Below are 25,715 nucleotides of genomic sequence, written 5' to 3'. Positions count from 1 at the left end.
GGTAATATAAATGGTGGTGAGTTTACCTGCTCATTGTCACAGAAGTATCCGTCCTGCTTGTGTAGATTTGCTGGGCACTGTGTACACAAAATGAGACATAGGTTACCTTATACAAGACAGGAGGCTGTTTATTGGTTAGTTATTACTCTGTATAGTGGGAAAACAGGACTGGACAGGTTCTATAGGGACATTGGAGATCACATAGGCACAGCTCACACTCCAACTATTAATATTTTATACCAATAAAAGTTGTATAGGAAACCCTCCAGTAATGGTTTTAGCCTATGTAATAGAGGCAATGTCTATTCTAGTAATGTATACATTCATCTTTACATTTTGCATAGCAGAAAAAAAGTTCCTGTAAAGAGATGCTGCCTTTCAGTCCCAGAGATGGTGGATGAGGACAGGCCTAAAGCCATCCACTCTAATAAAGATTCATTTATATCACACAACTTACCACGCTGGCGTCACCAGGACACATCTCTGGCACATCACATTCATTAATAGGCTCCCGGCAAACTGTCCCCCTGGGTTCGTACTGTGATCAAGACCAAAAAACAGACATAACATAACCTGAAAGAGTCTACGAATGTGACATCAGAGGTGTCCATGTTATTTAGTCTATGGGGCAATGTTATACGACACAGACAAGCTGCAGCAGCTCTGTCTATAAGCGCTAACATATTCTCATTTTACATAGGTGTCAGTCCACATGGTAGCAAAGCCAGACACGTGCCAGTGGTCTTATTATTATATTTGAAGATGTATATAGTGTTAATATGAAAATACCAACAACAATGACCCTCCTTCCTGTGTCCTTACCTTACATCTGCGGCAGCACAGCCCATCACTACACATTGCATCATGGCTGAGCGTGCACTTCTTACAGCAGTTCAGGGCCCCGCTCTTTTTACATTCCTGTCAATTACAACCAATAGGAGCTGTAATGATCATTACCAGACAAGTAAACACAAAATGTGCCAACCAATATGGTATTTAGATGTACAAATGACTGGTTATACTGAACCTACAAAAAAAAAACAACTATATATGAATCTACATTATAGCATGCTGCCTGCAGATGGAGCGCAATATGACAACGTCGCTTTACAGTACAGATATTTTTTTCCATTTCTAATGTGGCAAACTTGTAATATATATTTTTAGATAAGGTCATCATGGGCTGTCATACAGAATGGTCACTTGGGTACTCACAATGGGTGATCCACAGTCACATTCCTCTCCCACTTCCACAAATCCGTTTCCACAGGATGGAGCATCCAATAGCTGGAGAGGAAAATAAGAACATAAAAATACATTAATAAAAGCAGGATGAATCACTGCAAAAAAAACAACCTAAAGTGAGGCATGTGCGAGCGTCCTTATACTGCATGTAGGAAAAAAGTTGGAAAAAATGTAACTTGTTATAGTTGTGGATCTGTAGCAAATGTCCTCCACCATTTCCAGGCAGTGTTTTCCTGCATCATGTGAATGAGATTGGACTAGCTCAATTCCAGAAGGCAGATAATTTGCACTACAGTGCCACCTACTGGAGGTAACTTCCCTTACAATCAATATTTAATATTTTAAAGGAGAAGCCCAGCCACGGGAGAAATGTTTTAAACAGCACGGGTATGGGGGAACATAAAAACTATACTAACTCACATCTCCCTGTACCTCTCCAGTGTCAAATCGCTGCTTCAGGGACCCCATACCCCGGGCTCCAGGATCTCCAGCAGAGCCAACATCACAAAACTGGCCGCTGAGCCTCTGGGTGGCTAATTGGCTTGGCTTTGGCTGTCCATCATCACGACTGCTTGCTTGTTATTTTTTTCACATTTTTAAAACTTCTCCTTTAAAAACGTCTGTGTATTTTTAGCCACGGCAGGATCTCCTCTAAAGGGCGGAAGATACCCATCTGTTGGCAGCTGGTTCAGGCTGCTTGCCCCTCATCAGTACAAAGCAGGGTGCTGGGTGGCTATAGAGAGACTTGTCAATGTGGGACTCTCGCCAGTAGCCAGCCTGCCAGGGTGACTCCACCTTTTGGAGAAGACTCTGCCTTGACAAATAATCCCTATCCATTGTTGAACACTGACTGTAAGGAAAGTGTCCTCCGGTAGGTGGCGCTGTAAACTAAGTTGTTTTCCTCCGGAAGATAAGCTACTTTGCATACTCTATTCCCATGATGCATTGCATGGTTTGTACAACACCATACACCAGTTTGATGGTCTCCTCAAGGAGACAGGCTTTTGCCCTAGTCTCATAACTATATGGGAAAAGTGCATAAGGATGTTGTAGGAGTTCATGTTAGGAGTACAACGTCTTTACCTTATTGGGTTTATTAAACAAGCACTTTCCACCTCCATTTTGCAGGAACTGTCTATATTCATCGGTACTGCAGCGGGAGAACTTCTGAGGAAGGTAGTACCTGAAATAAGCAGAGCAGTGTCACCGCCAGAGTTACTTATGTGTAACTATACAGCAAGGTTCCCTAAACCTCCCATGAGTGAGACTCACAGTCTGCTAAAGGTATAGTATATAGAAATGTATTCATGGCTGTCAGGCAACATTGTATGCAGCATGTCAACCTGAGCCGAACAAGGTGGTGACCAGTTCACAGATCTCGTATTATAGAATCATTCTAAAGCTTATTCAGAACACAGGATGTTAATATTTAATAAAGACGTATATATTAAATGAATTCAGCTGATCATCCTAGCAATACTCCTTCCCCTCTCCTGGCTCAAACACCCCTATAAAATTAGCCGACTAATCATAAAATTAGAAAAGTGTCTGAATAACCCATCACATACCCTGTATCTTCCATGATGCAGCCAAGCCACAGGTCTGGACAGCGGCAGTCACCTACCGGGAAATGGAGCACATTTATTACATACTAGCAGCAGAGATTAGAGAGAAGCATATACACCAGCTGTCCAAGCTGTCACTCTTACCGGCAGCCATGCGGGGTCTGTTGTACATCATACCAAGGTTCTGTCCCAGAGTCTGTGCTAAAGTCACCGCCATGGCCGCAATGCTTCCAAACTGAGTAGGGGTAGAACATAGTATTTGGATCAGAATTAAGTTATTAAAGGGGGTTATCCAGCGCTACAAAAACATGACCACTTTCCCCCTACTGTTGTCTCCAGATTGGGTGGGATTTTGAAACTCAGTTCCATTGAAAATAATAAAGCTTAATTGCAAACCACACCTGAACTGGAGACAACAGTAGGGGGAAAAGTGGCCATGTTTTTGTAGCGCTGGATAACCCCTTTAACACCTCAAGGAGAGACGCCTTTCATCATTTTCCCATGGTAATCCAATCATTTCTATCATTGTGTAAAGAGCTGTTCATACATTCATTGGTATTTATGTGTGGAATCTACCAATATCTACTGAAAGTTAATGGACGCAGTCACAAAAATACTAAATATTTGGAAAGTCAGAGAGACATCAAAAGTTTTTATCGGTCAAGTCTGAGTTTTCGGTCGGGTCTGACTAAGCTAAAGATTATATGCGGTCTGAACCCTCAGGCCCTGACCAATAAAAACTTTTTTTTTGGTGGCAGGTGTGCTTTTAAAGGTGTTTTCTAGGCTTAGAAAAACATGGCCTTCTTTTAGAAACAACTCCCTTCTTATGCTCAGTTTGGGTTTGATTTTTTTTGCTCTGTTCCATTGAAGTAAATGGAGTTTGTTTGTTTTTTAAATACCACACACAACTTCATAACCCTTAAGGTAAGGACTCCTTCACACAACCATATAGTGTTTGCGAACCATAATACCACAGATCTGTTGTTTGCAAACAAACAAACAAAACCCACAATACATGAACAGGCCCATAAGGTTCCTACAGCAAATACCAAACTTACTGATTCTGCATACGGGCCCAAACTATTGCAGACAGGCAATATGAACGATCCCTGTATTGTTCCAGAAGGGCTTTATCATAGTCAGCCTCACACCACCGTTTCTACAGGGCAGTATGTGGCCCATAACAATGGCTGCACAATAGATGTGATCAGTTAACAAAGGGGTGGCACTCGCCATCATTTTGCGCAGAATATCATGCTCGATTTATTCCAGTACGTCCATATTTACATACAATTCAGCAGGTAAGACACCAAGCGACCAAGATGATATTAGAAGACAGCTGTTTCGCGCTTTATAACGCTTTTTCAGTAATGACTGAGCACCCGATCTAGCAGATTTTCCTCTCCGCACCACTGCATCCAGCAATCCCTCTGGAATTGCGGGAGTAAACTCCTAGAGGTATCACCAGCTGTGACCGTCTTTATCTTTTGCTTAAAGTTAATAAAGGGGGAGCCGCTGAGGAGAATGGCCGCAGAGTGAGGGAGCTCCTCAACCACACGGCTACATTGCAGGGACCCAGACCTGCCCTACCGGATCCAGCACCCCCAGCATATGTGGAGGGGCAAGAGGGGGACCCCCAGACAACGGCCGCCTCCAGCGGGACCAGATTCCGGGGCTCCGTCGGCGTCCCCGTACCTTACACGGGGCGCCGCTGCTAACACGTTGCGGCCGCGGCCATCTTCTCCCGCCACTCCGGAGGCCCAGGAGTCATCTGTGTGCCGGGGGCCTGGTGACCCGCTCCCGCCCGCCGGCCTGTCCGCTGGTCCGCGGCCGCGGGTTCTGTGTACCCGGACCCTGGAGCCGAGCCTCCTCGCCGACTCCTCTGTGCAGCCTGAGGAGGCCGCGGCGCCATCTTGTCTTCTGGAGCGCGCCTCCGGCCTCGTGGGTGAGATAACCCCTTCCCTGCGGCCTGCCAGCAGCCAGACGTTGTCCCTGCCTCATCCCACCTCTGGCACTCTCCGTCCCGGTGCCCTAGACCCTCATCATCTTCCATCTCCCTCCAGTGACCCTGCAGCCAAATCCCACGGGCTCTTAAAGGGCCAGCAGCGCATTTCCGCATACATGATGGCGACCTCAAAACCGCCAAAAAAGGACAAAACTAAGGCTGGTAGTAGCAACCAAGATGCCACCCTGCCCAGAACCTCTCAATCTGTTGTCCGATCTGGGGTCCCACGTAATCCTGGGGGCAGGCACTCTGACTCGGACTCTGAAGCTTCCCTACTGGGGCCTTCCTCCCCCCAGGGTGTTCGGGATATGCTCTCGCAATTGCCTACAAAGAGTGACCTGCAAACCCTTATCTCTGAATAACATCAGGGTCAGGGGTCTTCCAGAGGCGACACAGGACAATGACCTAGAATCCACCCTAGAAGGCCTCTTCAATATGCTTCTGGGCGAGCCATCTACCCACAAAATTAAATTTGATAGAGCTCACCGGGCCCTACGACCCAAGAACTCATCCGGTCCACCTAGAGATGTCATCTGCTGCTTGCATGACTATACCTTGAAGGAAAGCATCATGGCCAAGGCCCGTTCCCTTAGAGAACTGGATTTCTATGGTGCCCAAGTACAACTCTTCCCGGATCTCTCCTGGATTACCCTCCAAAAGCGACGGCTCCTGCGGCCTCTGCTGACTACCCTCAAGGACCATGATGCTTCCTACAGATGGAACTTTCCGTTTGGCCTTACTGCAAGACGGGATGGACGCTCTGCTGTTCTCCGAAGTCTAGCTGATTTACCTGTATTTTGTGACACCCTGGACCTTCCAGTCCCCAAAATCTCTGACTGGACGGTGGCTCCCCCACCCCCTCCCCCACCATCCATCTGGCACTCGGCTAGCCAGAAGAGGCGCCGTCCTAGATCCGAGAGTTCCCGCTCTCCCCCTGGTCCTACTGGTTGAGGGAGGGCCCCCCCCCTCCAGGTTCTGTTATAGTGATTTACATTGTTGCTGATATTCTGGGTCCCTTCTTTTTGTTACTTATTTCCTATATGTAGCTGTGTGGTTTTATCTGGCCCTCCTCTTCAGAGTGTTCCTATGTTTTTTGTTCCCCTCAGGTGGCGCCCTCCTCCCCCGTGGGGCTGCCAGTTGACAGCCATAGTGCTGTTTTGGCATTTTTTTTGCCTCGTAGCAGGCCGCTTAGGCTTGTTCTTTGGGCCATGTGCCCTTCCTTTTCCTGGAATTTTTTTCTGTTTTTTGTTGTTTCTATGTTTCTATGTGTTTTCCCCCTTGTTTCCCCCCCCCCCTCTTTTCCCTTTACCTCCTAGGATTCCACGTTGGCCAATGCTGCTCTGGAAACTGATCCCTTCCATTCGCTGGGGCAGAGTGAGTACCCCCATCATCGTTAGTGTCCTCTTATCCCTCCCTAATGGCTAAGTGCATATCTCTCAATGTCAAGGGCCTAAATTCTAACACCAAAAGACGTCTTCTCCTGAGGGAACTTCGCAACTTGCATGCGGATGTTGCCTTCCTTCAGGAGACGCACTTCGATCAGGAGGCATCTTTTAGGTTCGCCCGTCATTCTTATCCCATTGTTGTTTCGGCCTCTAGAGGCAATAAGACGGCGGGAGTAGCTATCCTATTCTCTCGCATGTGCCCCATACAGATTTCCTCCTCATATTCTGACCCAGGAGGGAGATTTGTTATTGTGGACGGCACCTTACAAGGCCGCCAATTTATTTTCTGCAACGTTTATGCCCCTAACCGCTCCCAGATACCCTTCCTCCGTAGGGTTCTCAATCGATTGGCGAAATACCCTCCGGCTCCACGGATCCTTGGAGGGGATTTCAATTTGCCGTTCTCTGAGATGATGGATAGGCACTCGGTAGACGGCCGGCCTACCCCCACGGAACAGGCTAAATTATCAGCAGAATTCCGCAGGCTCATACGTGCTCATAAGCTGTATGACCTTTGGCGGCTTGACCACCCTACGGAGCGGGGGTATACTTTCTTCTCCCATCCCCACAAACTCCACTCTCGCATTGATTACCTCTTTGGCAACATACCTACTGTACGACTGTTGCAGAGTGCGACCATTGACCCCATTTCCTGGTCTGATCACGGCCCCGTGATAGTTCACCTCAAGGCCGTTCTCTCCCCTACGCGACATTGTCACTGGCGTATGAATGATACCCTTTTGAAAAATCAGATTACCAGAGACTCTATCAAGACTGGTATCTCTAACTATTTCTCGGAAAACGAGGGCTCTGTTGCCTCTGAAGGGGTTCTATGGGAGGCCCACAAAGCAGTTGTCCGGGGCCATTGCATAGCAATAGGATCCCGCCAGAAAAAAGACTCCATGCTAGCCATTCAGAATGCTAAATCTGCCATAGCTTCCCTGGAACAGCGTCTGGCCCGCCGTCCCTCCCTGAGTGTCCTGCGGAGGCTTGTGGCAGCTCGCGAAAAACTCAAGGACCTTTCGTTGCAAAAGGTGGAGAAGCTTCTCCTCTACTCCAAGCAACGCTTCTATGAAAAGGGCAATAAGGCTCATACCCTCCTGGCGAGGATGCTCAATGACCGGGCTGCCGCACAGTCGCCGCAGGCTCTCAGGGACGCAACAGGGACTCTACACTATCACCCTAAGGACATCTCCTCTATTTTTCACCAATTCTATTCTAAACTTTACTCCCTCCCCTCAACCTTACCATCGGACCCGGAGGCCCGTACCCGATGCCTTTCTGACTTCCTCAGCGAGTGTAATCTGCCTTCTCTGACCGCTAGTGCGCTCGAGGAATTGAATGCACCGATTGCCGCGGAGGAACTTGCAGAGGTTATTAAAACCCTTCCATCGGGGCGGGCGCCTGGGCCGGATGGCTTTTCCTACCTCTACTACAAAACCTTTTCCTCTGAACTGTCCCCTAAATTACTTTCTCTCTATAACTCCTTTCTTCAGGGATCTCCTATCCCTACCTCCATGTCTCACTCCTTCATCACTCTTATCCCCAAACCTGGCAAGGACCCCCTGGATTGCTCCAATTACCGGCCAATTGCCCTCCTAAACTCAGACTTTAAGATATTTACTAAATTGCTGGCTACTCGGTTGGGGTATTGGCTCCCTTCCCTAGTTAATGCGGACCAAGTGGGGTTTGTGCCGGGAAGACAGGGTGGGGACAACACGAGGAGGGCTATTGACCTCATTGATGTTGTTAATCAACAAGAAGAGAGTGCCCTTGTGCTGAGCCTGGACGCTGAAAAGGCCTTTGACCGTCTTGGGTGGCCTTTTATGTTTGAGGCATTGCAATGCTATGGCTTCTCTGGGCCTTTCCTAACGGCGGTCAGGGCCTTATACTCCAATCCCACAGCGGCACTCAAATTCCCGCATATGTTGTCTGAGACCTTTTCTCTTTCGAATGGCACTCGCCAGGGTTGCCCTCTGTCACCCCTACTTTTTGTTCTTTGCATTGAACCCCTGGCGGCGGCGATTCGAAATTGTCCGGACATCAGAGGTGTGTCGGTCAGAGGCAAGGAGTTTAAAATCATGTTATTTGCCGATGATGTCCTCCTCACCCTGTCAGACCCGCTCATTTCCCTCCCGAACTTACACTCTCTTCTTGGTACATATGGTCGCCTGTCGGGGTACAAAGTCAATACCTCTAAATCTGAAGCTATGCCCCTAAATCTGCCAGACCCCTTGATTGCCCAGCTTAGTTCCAATTTCAAATTTAAATGGACCTCTACCTCCATTAAATATTTAGGTATCCGCCTTACTCCCTCCTACCCGTCCCTATACTCAGCTAACTACCCAGCCCTCTTCCGAGATATACGGAACCTCCTGACTAAATGGTCCCCCCACTATATTTCGCTCCTAGGCCGAGTGGCGGCAGTAAAAATGACCATTTTACCTAAACTTTTGTACTACTTTGAGACGCTCCCGGTCCGTATCCCCCTCTCAGAGCTGCGTAGTGTCCAAAGAGCAGTATTCAAGTTTATCTGGGCGTCCAAGGGACACCGCATCCCCAACTCGGTTATGATGAGTAGCAAATCTCGAGGAGGGCTGGCAGTCCCTAACTTTCTTCACTATTATTGGGCGGCTCACCTACGCCAAATCACGGCATGGTCCAAATATTTGGCGTACAAGAAATGGGCGGAAATTGAAAAAATATGGCTAGCTCCCTTCCATCCTAACTCTTTCCTGTGGCACTCCTCACCGCCTAGCTTCTCACATCTCTCGCTCTTGGGACCTATCCGTTTTACCCTCCATATATGGTCCTCATGTTCTGCCAGGTTTGGGCTCACCTCCTCTGCCTCCCCCCTGAACTCTTTCTTGCTCTTCCCAAATTTCCCTCCTGGTCTTCAATCCCATACTGTCAAACTCTGGGGTTCGAAGACACTCTTCCAGTTTGCTGACATAGTTGATCCCATAGCTCGTTCACTCCTTCCTTATGATAAATTGGCTGATAAATATGCTCTCCCTCCCTCAGCGCACTTTATGTACCTCCAGCTCCGACATTTCATGGTGTCGCGTCTGGGAGCCCTCACAGTTTCTAAACCTTCGGCTTTTGAGCAACTAGTTAGAATAAGGACTTCGACCTCGGGCCTTATCTCTGACATCTATCGCATCCTTGGCTCCCCAGTTGAGGGAACCCAGGTACAGCACACATATATGACTAAATGGGAAACGCTATTAGGGAGGACATTGCCTCCAGAATGCTGGACTGCTATATGGGACAGGGCTGCCACCTCCTCCATATGCACTACCTACAAAGAATCCCATTATAAAGTCTTGATGTTCTGGTACCGCACACCGGAGGTACTTCATAAGTTCAATGTCTCGATATCCCCACTATGTTGGAGATGCGCTAGAGTGCTAGGCTCCCAGTTCCATATCTTCTGGGAATGCGAGCTTGTTCGACCCTTTTGGCGGGAGGTGTGTGAGATATCCTCAGCTATCCTCAGTGTTAAAATCCCTAGGGACCCAGGCCTTTGCCTCCTCAACCTTTTCCCTAAAACTATCCGGAAAAAACAGGCCAAATTGCTATTGGTCCTCCTAACTGCAGCCAAGTCCCTAATCGCCAAATGTTGGAAGCAATCGACCCCACCTTCCATTCCGCATTTTAAAGCTAGAGTCAGGGAGTTACGCTCTCTCGAGCGCCTTACGGCATCCCTGAATAACCGGTTAGAGGCCTTTGACTCTATTTGGGCTCCTTGGGACTTGTATTCCTCCCCGTCGGCACCTGCCTCCGGTACATCCTAGATTCCCATCCTCTGTCGTCTGTTCCCGTCTTCGTCTTTCCCTGTCCTTGTCTCCCCCCCCCAATCATTTCCTGCCCCCTTCTCGTCCTAAGTCTGTGTTTTGTTCTGTGTTGTTTCGTTACTAGCCCAGTATGGTCTATGGACCCTACCCAAACAGACATTGTCTTTTCCAAACCCTGACCGGGACCTGGTAGCTGTTGTTTTATTACGGTTTGTTATTCTGGATCTCCTATCTGCTCCTGTTTAGGTGTTAAGTTGCCTCTTTGACATCTATGTTACGCATTATAACAATGTTCTGCTGCCTTCACATGTACCTCACCCAGTTTGTACAATTTTATGTCTTTCTTTTTTTTTGGAAAAACAATAAAAATTACAATTGTTAAAAAAAAAGTTAATAAAGGGGTGTTTTGTCCGTTCATGGACCTTGAATATAGGCCGCCTATCAGAAGCACGCGTTCCTGTGGGCGCTTATTCAGCCGATATCAGACTTGGGTAAAAGGGCCTTAAAACAACTGTTTCAAGCATTTATACTTGTGAGACTGGAAGCAAACTTCTCTCTAGACCTAAAAGGAACATTTACTAGTGGGCTCAGTCTAAGGGGTCCAGTCTCATAAGCCTACCCTGTGATGGCCACACAGACAAGGGAATCCAAATCTGAGAATTGTAGAGTAAATGAGCTACAATAAGTGAATTCATGTGAGAAATTGCTTTTACATTGGTAATTCAGCCCAGGTATATGCTAGAGAAAACTTATGGAGCGCGGAATGTTGTTAAAAGGATCATGAAGAAGAAAACTAATGCCAGAGATTGGAGTCTCCAGGCAGCCGTTTCCTATGTTAACTGTATTACCATCTAATCATGGATTTCACAGAACACAAAACAGTACAGGAGGGACAATGTATTGCTGTGCACTTGTATATTTTATGTAAAAACTTATACTCAATCACCACACAGCTTTCTGGACCAGTACGCCAAGGCTGCTGGGGGTTTTCTTGTGTTTTATTTTCAATCTGACACAGTGCTTTCTGCTGATATCTCTATCTGTAACAGGAACTGTCCAGAGCAGTAGCAAATCCGCATTGAAAATCTCCCCTGTTCTGGACAGTTCCTGTCTTGGACAGAGGTGTCAGCAGAGAGCACTGTGTCAGACTGAAAATAAAACATTTCCTGCACCACATACAGCAGCTGATAAGTACTGGAAGACGTGAGATTCTTTAATTGAAGTAAATTACAAATCTATATAACTTTCTGACACCAGTTCATTTGAAAGAAAAAGGTTGTCACTGGAGTACCCCTTAAAGTGGGCTTCTTCCTGTGAGACCTTGCCTGGTAAAAAAAAACCTTTTGACAGGTCCCTGTGACATGTCAAACGTTTTTCTTAATGACAAATACGCTTTCACATAGACTCTAAAAAAGCCATAAGGTTAGTATGTACTTCTGGCATATTCTTAGGAAGCAATAGTCTGTATGTCATAATAATAATGGTAATAGTTTCCTTTATCCATTAATCTATGTCACATCCAGAGCTGGAGGAAGAAAAAAAAAATCCTTTCGCACACAGCGCCTACTAGTGGTGCGTTATAGCAACTGCGCTCATATTGCTTGAATGACGCACACCACTAGAGGGCGTTTCTGCAACATTATGAGACGTTTAACAGAAGTGGAGGATACGAGCAACACCAAATACATAGAATTCCGTATAGTGTTCCTTAGCTACATTCCCAGCAGTTCCTACATTATTCGGTATGTATACAGACAAGTGTTTTGATGTTTTACACTGAAAATTAAATTTTTGGCATGAGAAAAGGATAATCCTTAAAACCAAAAATCTTGCTTCCCCGAAGATCTGTAATCCTTATATTGGTTTAAGGGAATACTCCTGTGAAAATCTTTTTCTTTCAAATTGACTGGTTTCTGAAAGTTATATAGATTTGCATTTTACTTTAAAGATCTCGAATCTTCTCATACTTATCAGCTGCTGTATGTCCTGCAGTTAGTGGTGTATTATTTTCAGTCTTATACAGTGCTCTCTGCTGCCACCTCTGTCCAGAACAGGAGAGGTTTTCTATGGGGATTTGCTACTGCTCTGGACAGTTCCTAACATGGACAGAGGTGTCAGCAAAGAGCACTGTGTCAGACTGGAAAGAATACATAACTTCCTGCAGGACATACAGCAGCTGATAAGTATGGGAAGACTTGAGATTTTTAAATAGAAGTAAATTACAAATCAGTATAACTTTCTGAAACCAGTTGATTTGAAAGAAAAGATATTCTAGATGTCTCCCAATGTCTCTTCTGTTATTGCAAAAATAAAACTTCAACCATACCCTGCAGGCCAAAGGGCTGAATGGAAGTTGTAGTTTAGCCATGGTTGCTGGGCCACTGGTTGGGGGATCTAGATCATGGCCTGGCACCCAGATTTAGATAATCCTGCCTAAGTGGACTCCCTAAAACGGTCATCTGAAACGGCAAGGTTAGGAAATCTCTAGCTATATCCGCAAGACCTTATTATGTTGTGGAAAATCAATCACCGGGGGAAAGTAATACATTTACTGTGCTTATTTACCTGGTTACTCTTATACTGACCTCAATGACACCACCACCTTTGGCTGGAGAGCATATCCCACCGAAATAAGCGGCCCCACTGCGGCTACTCTTAAAAGTGCGTCCTCTAAATACAGAGAAGGGAGAACATTAGTGAGGGATTATATTCTCAGAATTAGGACCTTTAAAGGGAAATGGCTTAATATTACATTGCTTCTATTATAGTGTCAGAATGAGATGATCTGTGGTGGAAATGATCAATCACAATGTCATCCTTTTCAAGCTTATTATTCTTTGTACAGCCATAACCTATTGCGCTACTGACTGCTAATTCTTCATACTGGTGGGGGTCTGCCAGTCCCAAATTGGGGTTTAGATGTGGCCCTTGACTTTATTGAAGAGCCATACTGTATATTACAATTAAAGAGGTTATACATTATTAAAAAAACATAGCTGCATTCTTCTAAAAACAGCACCCCTTTTGGCGGTATGTGATATTGCAGTTCTAGTTAACTCAATGGAGCCCAGCTGCAATACCACAAACAACCTTGGAACAGAGGGTGGTGCTGGTCTGGAAAGAAAGCAGCTATGTTGTATAATCCTGGATAACCCATTTAAAGGGGTTATCTAACGCTAAAGAAACATGGTAACTTTTGCACCACTCTTGTCTCCAGTTTGGGTGGGGGTTTGAAACTCAGTTACATTGAAGTAAATGGAGCTTACTTGCAAACCACACCTGAACTGGAGACAACAGTAGGGGGAAAAGTGGCCATGTTTTTGTAGCGCTGGAAAGCCCCTTAATGCTCTGCTTTGGCTGTAGAGAGGCATCTGTACATGCACAATCTCCTTGGTCTATGGACTCCCTAGGGCTGCATCTAACTTCTTTAGCCACCAGTAATCAAATACAAAGCATTTGGGTTCAGCAGAACCTGAACGTGCTCAAGGTTCTCTCATCTCTACTCAGTATATCCCCCGTGAAGGCAACACGACAGTGGGGTAATGGGTGACATGGACTGGATGACGGTGGCATGTTCAATGGATTATATAATAAGGTGCAGCTGACCCCATTGGACTCACGAGAAGAGGTGAGCGGCATCACTATGCTCTGGTATCTCCGTACTCCGATACTTCATGAAATCAGCCAGCGTTTGCAGAGGGTCTTCACTAACCGCAACTTTATCCCCAGACGTCCAGGTTTCCATTGCCACCAGGACAATACTGGTGTTTAGCTGTTCCCTGAAAATCTAGGAGGAGAAGCCAGGAATAAACCAGGGTGGGCAGGGGGTATTAAAAGGTGGGCAGGGAGCCGAGTAGGGAAACTGTGGAGGTATAAGGGGTGAAGAGGTGCAGGATACTGACAATCCCAATGATAAAAAGCCAGTTCAGAGGGGCAATAACAAGCTATGGAAAAAGTTATACAGGCAAATACCTTGGACTGGCTGGTGTCATCTTTAATCAATCATATACCATTGTAAGTAAAGATAACAGAAAACCATTGATAACATAAGTTATCCTGAAGGCCCCATTACACGGAACGATTATCGTTTGTATTTGGCCGTTACAGCCGTTGATAGTCCCATGTAATAGAAGGCAACGATCAGCCAACATGAATGATGTGGGCTGATTGTTGCAGTCGTTTGTCTTTCAACATATTGAAAGACAAAAGACTGATAGCAGCAATCTGCTGCCATCGCTCTGTGGAATAGGAGTGGTGTCAGCAGACCGCCGATATCCTCTATGGGCTGCCCGGACAATCTAGCGATCACCCGGGCAGCCTCCCCGCAGCCCCTCCTGCACTTACCCCCTTGCTGCCGCCGTGTGCAATAGTGGCGGCAGCGAGCGAGTAAGGAGGAGCAAACAAGCGCTGACATCACCCGTTTTCTCCTCACACGTGCCCCGTGTAATAGGAGCTTTACGCTAAGGTAAACTCCCTCCCACCCACCCCCACCGATCATCAGTTATATATGGGGACCATAGAATAGGCTATCAATATCTAATCACTCGTGTCAACACCCAGCAAAACTGTGGCACTACCACATATATATGACTGTTCAGACTGGCTTCATTTAAAGTCCATAAGCTTAGATGCTGCACATTCAATATATAACTGTAATAAACTTGTCTGTGTTTTCTTTCTGCTGGAAAATCGCTTCATCTTATCGGTGGAAAGTGTCACCTAGGCAGAGCTTCACAGCAGTTGAGCCATTTCTCATTTAGGACAGGCAGCCCAACTGCCCTTAAGCCCCGCCTAGCTGACACTGTCCACCAATGAAATGAAACAAGAGTAAAAGGAGGTGACAGTATCATTTTAATGTTAGAGTTGTAGCCGTCAATTCATTTTATAGGGGTAGCCTTCAGCTTTGAAATGAGCATTGCCATGTTTGAGTTCTTGGTATGAATTCTGTGCAGAAAAAGCAGCATGTGGATTAATTTTATTATCAAACTGCAAATCACTGGCAAAATTCCAAATGTCAGCCTCAGATCTCTACCATGGATTGTCTTCTGCAACAAACCTTTCCCCAAGAAAACATGATAACCATACCCTTAATATAAAAAATGGAGGACACCTCTCCACCTCTTTGTTCACTTGTGAAAAGAGGAAGGAGGTGATGATATCAGGTGAGCAGGGACAACCTCTTTTTTTTTTTTTTTTTTTTAGCAGCCATATTGCAGGTTGCTATTACCAGCAGTATTCCTGCTGGAGCTCCCCCTGGTGGCCATTACTGAGAAATAAGAAAAATTAGATCAGTTAATTTTTCATATTTTGTTTCATGGAGGTTTTTTTTTTAAAAAAAAAAAAAAAAAAAAAAACACTTTAAGACTTACTTTTTTTTTTAAATTAGGTGACACATTCCCTTTTAAATTGTACCTGTCACATCAAAAAACTTCTGACATCTCAGAGATCATTGTGGTTCTGGGTTCACATTGAATGGGGAGAACTGAGTGCTGCTCCTCACTGAATCCCTGACCAATCAAAACTTTCCACGTCAAAAGTCTTTTAAAGTAACAGTGTCCAATTTTTTTTGGTAGCAACATAAGCACAAAGAATGATCGGTTTCTGCTTAGAGATTCTATTATCTTCTCAGAAAGAAAGATCGCTTATTAGTCACGTAACCAACCACAAACGAAGGTTAGAAATAAAAACACAAAGAAATCAATGAGGCCTCAACTAAAAGGGCATAACAACACAGTACTCACAGAATCGGCTAGATTCACCACAGATTTGGCATAACTACTTGTAAGACCCACAGATTGTCGGACCTGAAACTAAAGAGGACAAGTAATGGTTTTAGCATTCCCGTAATTCCAGTTTTTTCTAGGAGAAATTGTGTGATTTTCCTATATGATAACATTGCAGTATCATATAGTATAAGTGTCAACTAAAATGTGAAGGTAGAAAAAAATCCTTCAGTGGTCCTCCTGTTACGTTAAAGGACAACTCCGCTTTTTCCCAGTAATTGAAACACATTACAAAGTTATATAACTTTGTAATAAGTTTCAATCACCTATCTGCAAACACACACACACCCACACACCACCATCGGGAAGTAAAGTAAACTTATTCTTAGCTAATGACTGTTGACCCCAGGCTTTTCTGTGGCAGCCATTTTGTGACAATGACATCATCAAGAGGGAAACCAGTCTAAGCCCTGTTAGGCCAGCCTTTCTTTGTCAGATGACTCATGTTGCTCAGCTCTTATTGGCTGAGCAAGATGTAAGCCATCTTACAGTTCTACAGAGTCAGTTAGACATCACAGGAGACAAAGTGCATGATGGGAAAGCCAAAACCAGGAAGTGAAGAAAAATGAAGACACCAACTGGAGCTTCAATCTATTTTTTTTTTATCAGTGCTGGAGTTGTCCTTTAAAGACAATTTATTGCATAGAATAGATTTTTATTGCTCTTGCTTTGTATTGATCATGGTTAGGGATGGTCCGAACCCTCCGAGGTTCGGGTTCGTATGAACCCGAACGCTCGGCATCAGATTCCCGCTGTCTGACGGCTCCGTGGAGCGGGCGGATCCAGCGGGAGGACCGCCTGGAAAACTGGGATACAGCCTATGGCTATAGCTGTATCCCAGTTTTCCAGGCGGTCCTCCCGCTGGATCCGCCCGCTCCGCAGAGCGGGCAGACAGCGGGAATCATTACTGAGAGTTCGGGTTCGTACGAACCCGAACCGAACTCAGTTCGGACCATCCCTAAATATGGTGCAAAACTGGTTCACAAATTATTAAAAGTTTCACTTCTACAATCTCTTTATTTTGACCTATACTGCCGTCAGATGTGTCCAGTACTGTCAGAGAAGCCTTCTGTCAGCTGTCTCCAGCCCTGATATCTCCTGTCCTGTACTTGTAGACTTATTTATAACCAGAGCAAAGGTGAATTTTGATAAAAGCTGGAGACCAACTCAACAAATAGTTATAACTAACAAATGGACAAATATGATGTTTAATTGTAGAAAAGGACTAATGGAGAACACTACTATGAGGAGGGGTTTTCTTTATATAATTACAGAGCATTGCATACATTATACACTAGTCAGCAACACGTACCAGACGCCAGTCATTGACCACCATAAGTTCTATGTATTTGGTTTCAGACAAAGCAGAGTGTGCAGTTTGGCGAACCTAGAGAAGGGAGACACATAAATACATAGGTGAGATGTGCTATGACATGTCCCTCCTAGAGAACTTCTGATGTCTGTAATCATTTTTATTCATAGTAACATTGTCATATATAATCCTTCTTCCTTATAAATGACTTTATTGAGAACTCTCTATACTGTGCAATCACTCACCAGTCTCTAATGCCAAACCTAGCAAAGACCCATCCGCCTGTAGAGACTATAGACCTACATTCATATTTCTGCTTTTCTACAAAATTTGTGAATATGCTCTAACAAGACTTCGGTTCCAAATATACAAATTAGCTTGGGGGGAAGAATTCTTTACATCTTTAGGCTACGTTCACACAACGTGAGAGACCGGCCGTTCCGTGACCGGTTTCTGCATGAACCATCCCGGCCGGTACTGCAGTACATGATCTTTTGGCCGCAGGGTTTTGATGCAGGCGCATCTGTGCGCGCCCGCATCTAAACCTCCCACAGCACACAATAAAGCAAGCGGCCAGAGCTGCTCGCTTCATTGTGTGAACTGACAGGGTTTCCTACAGCCACAATTCATTGAATTGCGGCCGCAGAAAAATGACATGACAGTTATTTGCGGGCCCCGTACAGGATCCCGGCCGGAGTGTATATGATGTGTATATGCTCCAGCCGGGAACCCACAGAAGATAAGGCTATGTCCACACCGCACAAAGTACGGCCGTTGGTGCCGATGGCAACAATGGCCGTACTTTTGCGTAGTGTGAACATAGCCTTATATTTATTCAAAAGTTTTAGGTTCATACAATTGGTTTCTAGTCCAGGGTGTTCCCCATTAGAAATGGAACAATAAGGAACCCCATACACAGAAACAACCCCAGGGCTTGCGTTTCTTTTTCCTCCATTCTGTGTAGATTTGGTAACAAGCGCCATCTTGACTGGTGTTATGCACAGTACACAATCTATAGACAGACCTAAAATTATCGTTAATCCTTCGCTCAAGTTCGGCATTTTTTTTTTACTAATTGTTCAGTGTAATTGCACATTGTTCATTGTTTTGCTGGGATGAGAAGGAATAAATGATCATAGTAACGATCGCAATAACGATTGTAGTAACGATCCTAACTAACTACCATCGTTCTGTGTAATATGGTGAATGATTTCAAGTTAACGATAAACAATCTTGTTTGCGATCGTTAGTCGTTAATCGTTAAAAAATCGCTCTGTGTAATAGGACCCTAAGCAGTCTGGATTGAGTGAATTAAACTTGGGGTCGTAAGGCTAAGCTGTGTATATGTACTGTACACCACCTGCTTCATATGACTACTGTTTTTACCAAAATATAAAATGACATGACTCACCTGCTTATTCTGCATGAGGTTCTGCTGCAGATAATGTCTGTGTTACAATGTCACCATTGTGTAAAACAGTGACTGCTTGAAGATCATTTTGTCAAAATAACTATAACTAGAATAACTATAGCCAAACCACAGGCCCCATTGCCACACAATAGGTTCAGGATGAAAATAAGACGATAATTACTGACCTGTCTTTTCCTCCGTATTTTGGAGCTTCTGGGAATTAACTGAAGATGCATACAACCTGCGGAACAAGACAAATTATATGGGTGGACTGTTGTCTGCATCTGAAATCAGATACGCATTTAAATACTGTAGAGGAAGTGGCTCCAATTCATGCGATTCAAGAGCTGCAGACATGACTATAGCTGAATGGGCATTAAACTTCACTATGCCAGTGTATCACGTTTTACTTATTCCCAAATTTATAGGTTTGCCCCTTTAATGCCATTCCAAGTGTCCAGGAGGTGATCCTGAGATGAAGTGCTGCACACCTCTTTATTCCCCCTTCCGTTTGTTGATGGATGTACAGGGCTTGGCTACCAGTGCCAAGCCCTGTCTGCAAATTCCACAGCTCAGATCTGTGATTAGGCAGATAGGAGACACTGTAAGCTGACCCTTGTAGGACTCAGCTTAGCACTGCCTCCATGACACTTGAAAGGGAAGAAAACAGGAAATTTACAAGTTTGGGGATACCGCCATATTTGGGTTTGTTGCCCATTCACCTGGACAATTGTGTATTCAACTAACAAAGAAAAGCATGACCTGGAGCTGATCCCCTTTTTCTGGGTTTTAACGTTTCTTCATAGGAGCAGCCCTATTCTTGCCCATAGGCATCACCTGGTAATACAGGGGCCAGGGGCGAAACTACCACTGTAGCAGCTATAGCGGCTGCTATGGGGCCCACCGTATCAGTAGGCCCGGTGGCCCACTCCTTCAATACACTGAGCCCCCTGAGCTATCATCACTTGCAGCACCTGGTGGCCAAGCAGGTTCCGAGTTCTGCAAATGTCCCTTTAACTGCAAGCACTCCTGACGAGCGCTTGCAGTTGTGCAGTTACGACTACACTTGATGGCTTAATGGTCATTCATTAAGGATGGGGGCCCAATCAAAAGTTTGCTATGGGGCCCAGCTATTTTTAGTTACGCCCCTGACAGGGGCCATATGGACTTTTTCTAATGAAGGACATATGGATGTAATTAGAGATGAACAAACCGGGTTCGGGTTCAAGTCCATCCAAACACGATCGGCATTTGATTAGTGGCGGCTACTGAACTTGGATAAAGTTCTAAGGTTGTCTGGAAAACATGGATACAGCCAATAACTACATCCATGTTTTCCACATAGCCTTAGGGCTTTATCCAACTTCAGCAGCCCCGGCTAATCAAATGGCGAAAGTTCGGGTTCGGATGGACTCGAGCATGCTCGAGGTTCACTCATCTCTAGACGTAATGCTTTCTTACCTATGCACTTAGCTGACAGTTTTATGTCTACAAGTTTGATCAAATAAATAAAGACGTGTGGCACATGCTTTTCTACACCAGGCACTGACAGCTGTAAACTATCATACATTACATCCATTTTGCAGCAAATCCATTATCATGAGCCAACATAGTATTAAAGACGTGTATGTACCTGGTTCTTTGCATTTCTTTGCACGCTCAATTACATGTGGCCATGGAAGAGACTTCTGGAAAGAAAAACAGATTGTCAAATATTGTCAAAGTGAAAGCAGAAGTACAATAATACTGGCGTCTGGCAAGGGCAAAGTAATCAGGTTGTTAGGTCATGAGTTGGTCATAAACAAGCAAAATGTTTAGACATGCACGGCACATGATGGGGGTAGGGGTCTCCACACCTCGGCCTAATAGTAAAAGCCGTTATGTCACAATATAAGCTCCAAGAGTTCCTGCAGAGGCTTCTCTTCTGCCAACCTATGATCAGATCCTGAAAAAATGGATCACCGACCGTGGTGGCATGTTCTATACCGGACCTGTTTCTGTAGTCTCAAGGCCCAATCATAACTGCATGGTGGCCAAGCAGACACCTTGAAATATCCAGAACTCACAGAACAAGAACCACCCAGGTTCCGTGAAGAACCAAGTGGAATATAAAGAAAATTAACCCTATCCAGATGAAACTTATTCAATGTAGGTGGCTAATGACCTGCTGACTGCCAAAACCTCACGCCACTACTCTGTGCTCCTTCTCCTTGACCTATCTTCTGCCTTCGACACAGTTGACCATTTTCTCCTCTTACAAATCCTCTCATCCCTTGGTGTCACTAGCCTAGCTCTCTCCTGGATCTCCTCTTACCTCTCCAACCGCACTTTTAGTGTCTCCCACTCCCACACCACCTCCTCTCCTCGTCCCCTTTCTTGTTGGTGTTCCCCAAGGCTCTGTACTCGGGCCTCTTCTCTTCTCCATCTACACCTCTGCCCTGGGACATATCATAGAATCCCATGGCTTCAAGTACCATCTTTATGCCGATGACACTCAGATCTACCTCTCTGGTCCGGATGTCACCTCTTTGCTATCCAGGATTCCAGAGTGTCTATCGGCCATATCATCCTTCTTCTCCTCCGGCTTTCTAAAACTCAACATGGACAAAACAGAACTTATCCTCTTTCCCCCATCTCGCTCCACCCCGCCTTCTAATCTGTCAATCACTATCAATGGCTGTACTCTGTCCCCTGTCCCCAAAGTCCGCTTCCTTGGGGTCACCTTTGACTCTGCCCTGTCCTTTAAACCACATATTCAGGCCCTGACCACCTCCTGCCACCTTCACCTCAAAAACATTTCCAGAATCCGCTCTTTCCTCACCCCTGACTCCACCAAACTGCTGGTCCATGCTCTCATTATCTCCCGCTTGGACTACTGTAACATCCTCCTCTCTGGCCTTCCAGCTAACTCCCTTGATCCCCTCCAGTCTATCCTTAACTCTGCCGCCCGACTAATCCACCTTTCCCCTCACTTTGCCTCAGCCTCTCCCCTCTGCCAATCCCTCCTCTGGCTCCCCATTGCCCAACGTATTCACTTTAAATTGTTGACCATGACATAAAAGGCAATCCACAACCTGTCCCCTCCGTACATCTCTGACCTGATATCCCGCTACCGTCCCTCACGTAACCTTCGATCCTCCAGTGACCTCCGTCTCCGCTCCCCCCTTGTTCGTACCTCGCACAACCGCCTCCAAGACTTTGCCCGAGCCTCCCCCATACTCTAGAACTCGCTACCCCGACACATCCGTCTCTCATCCACCATCAAGTCCTTCAAAAGTAACCTGAAAACCCACCTCTTCAAACAAGGCTACAACATACAATAACTCTGCATCACACTTGACTGGCTGCACTTTACCTCCTGTTTCTCTCCCTATACCCCATAGATTGTGAGCCCTCGGGGGCAGGGTCCTCTTCCCCCATGTACCAGTCTGTCTTTTGCCATCATGTAATGTTTTCTGATCTTGTATTGTTCCTGCCTGTTGCCTATCTATTGTATAGCGCTCTGGAACTAAGGGCGCTTTATAAATAAATAATAATAATAATAATAATGTAGCTTAAATTTTTTTTTGCAAATCCCACTTTTTCCATCCAACACAAATGGAAGCATGTTAGGGAGAGAGTAGGCAGGGTTAGCCCATTTAAGGGCCAATCATTTTCTGAGCAAGCGGGCAAGTGCTGGCCATCTATAAGGATGAGTAGTGGGCAGGGGTTGCCCTTATCGGGGCCAGTGCTCTGCCAGTTCCTTGAGTGAGGAAGGATAGGGCTGGCTGTAGGTACCCACAATTATACAACCTTATGGCTGGATCCAGTTTCCCCAACTGGCACCCAATATTCCCCGCACATTTGGACCCTTATTTTGTGTGGAGGATGTGACCAAACTGTGGTTGTACCTGGTTCTAATTTAAGAGGTAAGATAGGTCAAGTCTGGATCGGAGCACAGTATTATAAGACATTGAAGACCATAAGTAAATTCACGCTCCTTTAGGGTGGCCAAACACCTTTAATAACCGTTGGCCGACAGTTATCTCTCCCGTCACATACACATCATGGCCGAGCGTTCCTGTGTTCTTTATGGGGAGGGGGACACTACAGCCAGAGAGGTCTTGCGATGGCTTATCTCTCTCAGAACAAAGGGATCGGACAGTAATTTTCCATCATACCACTCTGCCCCACATCATCTGTCTGTTAACTTTCAGGAGAGCCTCATACACCCTATACTGACAGCGGGTACAGCCGACAAAGTATAAAGTGCATAGGGAACTTAAGGGTACTTGATACATCACGTTATGTATAATAGTTTAAATATAAAGGCCTAAAGAATAGGTCCCACGGTAGAGGGAATCTGTGCATCCAGATGACCAGTCAATCACGTTGCTGAAGCTATGGCACTGAACCTGCCTGCAGCTATACTCCCTAAAGTGGACTTGTCATGTATAACCCTGGTCCATAGAGCAACTTGAGGAGTACATCTTGGATGGTTTCGGTATGACTGTACACTACTATATCAGGGCAGACACTGCCTTACCCTGGGAATTGTTCCCGATTTCCCCTTTCCTCCTATCACTGGAGACTAACGCCACATTAGGCCAAACCTCACACCTTTGCAGGTTCATTATTTGTCCATTAATAACAAAAGATTGTCCATCACCGTTGTTATCATTAGCGGTCAGAAGGCAATGTGTATTTCTCTAATAGCATTATGCAAATGGACTCATCCCTCCTTCATTCAATACAAAAGATCTTATCCTACAACCTATTATGGATTGAATCCATAATAATTGAACTCCCCCACAAAAAGGAGACAAGCATTTCTAGATTACATTAAGTGCCAACCAGAATAATGTATACACAATGTCTCCACTACATCTCAGCTAAGATATGTCCATGTGTTAATATTCTGCTTACCACTGCCGGAAAATAAGAAGGGTCCCAAAGGACAATTTATTATTTGTCTGGACAGCAACCAATTATATAACGTCTTTATAGTAAACAGCCATATACTGCCCCTTTCTGCAACTTTTCACTACCATTCTTCCTGCCTAAATGGCAGCAGATTTCAGGTCTGATGTGTCCACTAGAGAGCGCTGTAAGAAACTCATCTGATCCTATAGTTTAACAGCTATCTGGAGAGAATCCCAAGGAACTTCCTAAAATATTCCTTTTACTCCCCAGTATATGACACTATAAGCAGCTTTTTGGTCTTGTGCTGGTTGAAAATAAGAGACTAAACACAAAAAGTCTAAGCCAGTACAGACAGTCACGGCTCAATGCGTCTGTCAATCAAATGATTGATGTGTTTTCTGTGAGCGCAGATGACCAGGACTTCCTGCATATAGTCTGTTTTTCTTTCCAAAGAGTGAAGAGCTCAGTGATTGCTGTGTTTTTTTGGTCTATTTTTCATTGCTCTGTTAGCCAGAATCCTGCTCCACACTGACGAGGGGCAACTACCCCGAAACAGCTGTCTGTGGATGAACGCCTGTCTTTGGTAATCCCTTGTCATGTCGCAATATTCACAACTGAGTTAGACTTTGAAGCAGAAGGGGCACCCCTGATATTTCCCTATTTGTGTCTCAATACTCACAACCGAGTGGGACTTATGGTGCTACATATCTGGGTGGTTTAGTGATCTCCCCACTGGGAAGCACCCTTTAGCAACAGGCTTTCCTTCCCTGGAGGGATATATGGCTATTTCTGTGTTTTGAGACTTGCAACCGAGGCTCCATGGACCATTTTTTTGCACATCTACTGCTGATTGTAATTTTGAAAGTAAGGCTGCATTCACACGTCCATAGATTTTGCGCACCTACGGACGGTGAATAAAGTGTTTCCCTGCCTGACATAATGTGTCACTATCATGCCGGCAGCGGGGAAACTCTTTGAAGTGCTGTGGCACTGTAGTGACAGAGCCGTGGGTCTCTCTCTCTACAGTGTCGGGGCGCTTCAAAGAGTTTCCCCATTGCCAGAATGATATTGATGCTGGCAGCTGAGAAACGATCCATTTCATGCATTCACCTTCCTCAGGTCCGCAAAATCAACGGACGTGTAAATGCAGCCTTATAATGACAGTGGCACTTTATGGTCAACAGTAAGAACAAAAAATTACACCAAGACAATGAAGTTCACCATTAGGGACTGTGCAGAATCACAGCACCTAATATACCAATAGAACTGAAAGACAATAACTTAGCCCCGGTAGAATGCAATATTGTGTAAGGAGCCCTAACTCAGTCTCCTATATCTATTATACATTCTGCATGAAGGCCAATATATACCAGAGAGAACAATGGCTGCTATATAATTGCTCTTATACTGGTCACACAGATAACTGGGTAGATTCTTTACCTTGGTCTCCTGCACTTGGGGGTATATCGTGTAGGTGAATTTTCCATCAGAAAACGCTCCACTGTAATTAAAAATAATAATATATATATAAATTGATAGCTGTTATAAAGAAAAAAAGGAAGGAATCAGTCACATAGTCCTGGTGATCCCAAGATACATAAGGCTGTAGCATTTTACAGGAAATCTGTGGGCTGTATATCATGCCTCCTCCCTCCCCCACCCCTACCTGCACTGCCTGATTGAAGGACTGGACCAATTAAGGAGGGATGGGGGAGGAGACATGCATGCTGCAGCTTAATACCAGCCTCTATGACACTTGAGCTTGGAAGGAAAACATGATTTTATAACTTTTCCAAAAGCCATCATTGTTAAAGGGTGTGGAGATGTTGAACTATGTATTCACATGTCCTTAGTGCTAAGCCCCCATCTATCACAAGAATACAGGAGCAGTGATTTCTTATGGACATCGGACTCATCTCTTCTCATTTACATATTGCGCGCGCAGACTGTTGGGCGTCGATTTCTCCGCGGTGGGACTTGCAGGATGAGGTAAGTATCCGGGGCTCCACCGGGGGGGTTGGGCGGGCTCTTCCCTCTCTTCTCAGGTGACAGGTTCCTTTTAACTTGTTTATAATTTACTGCCCCCCCCTCCCGCATGCCTATTTTAGTGTACAGGGGACTTCTCCTTTAATTTTGTATAACCCCTGTATAATATTGGTCATGCCCTTCATCCCAATAGGCTTCATATTACATATTACAAACATGGGATGTTATGAGCAGGCAGTGTGAAGTGCTTTAGTTGTGTATAAT

The 25,715-nt window shown here is 45.2% G+C and overlaps 2 protein-coding genes across 6 annotated transcripts in view; one reads left to right on the top strand and one right to left on the bottom strand.

The window, feature by feature from the left end:
• Positions 1–2,679, top strand: part of GJC1 (gap junction protein gamma 1) — a 72,676-nt gene extending 69,997 nt beyond the window's left edge. For both annotated transcript variants that reach the window (XR_011359809.1, XR_011359808.1), the window contains one exon: positions 2,374–2,679. The gene's annotated coding sequence lies outside the window, so the exon portion shown is untranslated. The remainder of the gene's footprint in view (positions 1–2,373) is intronic.
• The window catches only part of ADAM11 (ADAM metallopeptidase domain 11), a 63,585-nt gene that overhangs the window by 16,698 nt on the left and 21,172 nt on the right, over positions 1–25,715 (bottom strand). For 3 of the 4 annotated variants that reach the window (XM_069953314.1, XM_069953310.1, XM_069953311.1), the window contains exons 6-19: positions 24,906–24,966; positions 20,197–20,251; positions 18,749–18,804; positions 17,153–17,227; positions 15,799–15,867; positions 13,678–13,844; positions 12,643–12,727; positions 2,955–3,045; positions 2,814–2,865; positions 2,329–2,428; positions 1,216–1,287; positions 823–918; positions 458–538; positions 27–77 (exon numbers count right to left, since the gene is read on the bottom strand). In XM_069953314.1, coding sequence (XP_069809415.1) covers positions 27–77; positions 458–538; positions 823–918; positions 1,216–1,287; positions 2,329–2,428; positions 2,814–2,865; positions 2,955–3,045; positions 12,643–12,727; positions 13,678–13,844; positions 15,799–15,867; positions 17,153–17,227; positions 18,749–18,804; positions 20,197–20,251; positions 24,906–24,966 — 1,111 coding nt within the window. The remainder of the gene's footprint in view (positions 1–26; positions 78–457; positions 539–822; positions 919–1,215; positions 1,288–2,328; positions 2,429–2,813; positions 2,866–2,954; positions 3,046–12,642; positions 12,728–13,677; positions 13,845–15,798; positions 15,868–17,152; positions 17,228–18,748; positions 18,805–20,196; positions 20,252–24,905; positions 24,967–25,715) is intronic. The other variant, XM_069953312.1, reaches the window with a different exon arrangement.

The sequence above is a fragment of the Dendropsophus ebraccatus genome, chromosome 14 (genome assembly GCF_027789765.1).
Source record: "Dendropsophus ebraccatus isolate aDenEbr1 chromosome 14, aDenEbr1.pat, whole genome shotgun sequence".
NCBI lineage: Eukaryota > Metazoa > Chordata > Amphibia > Anura > Hylidae > Dendropsophus > Dendropsophus ebraccatus.
This window is presented reverse-complemented; position numbering and strand designations above follow the sequence as displayed.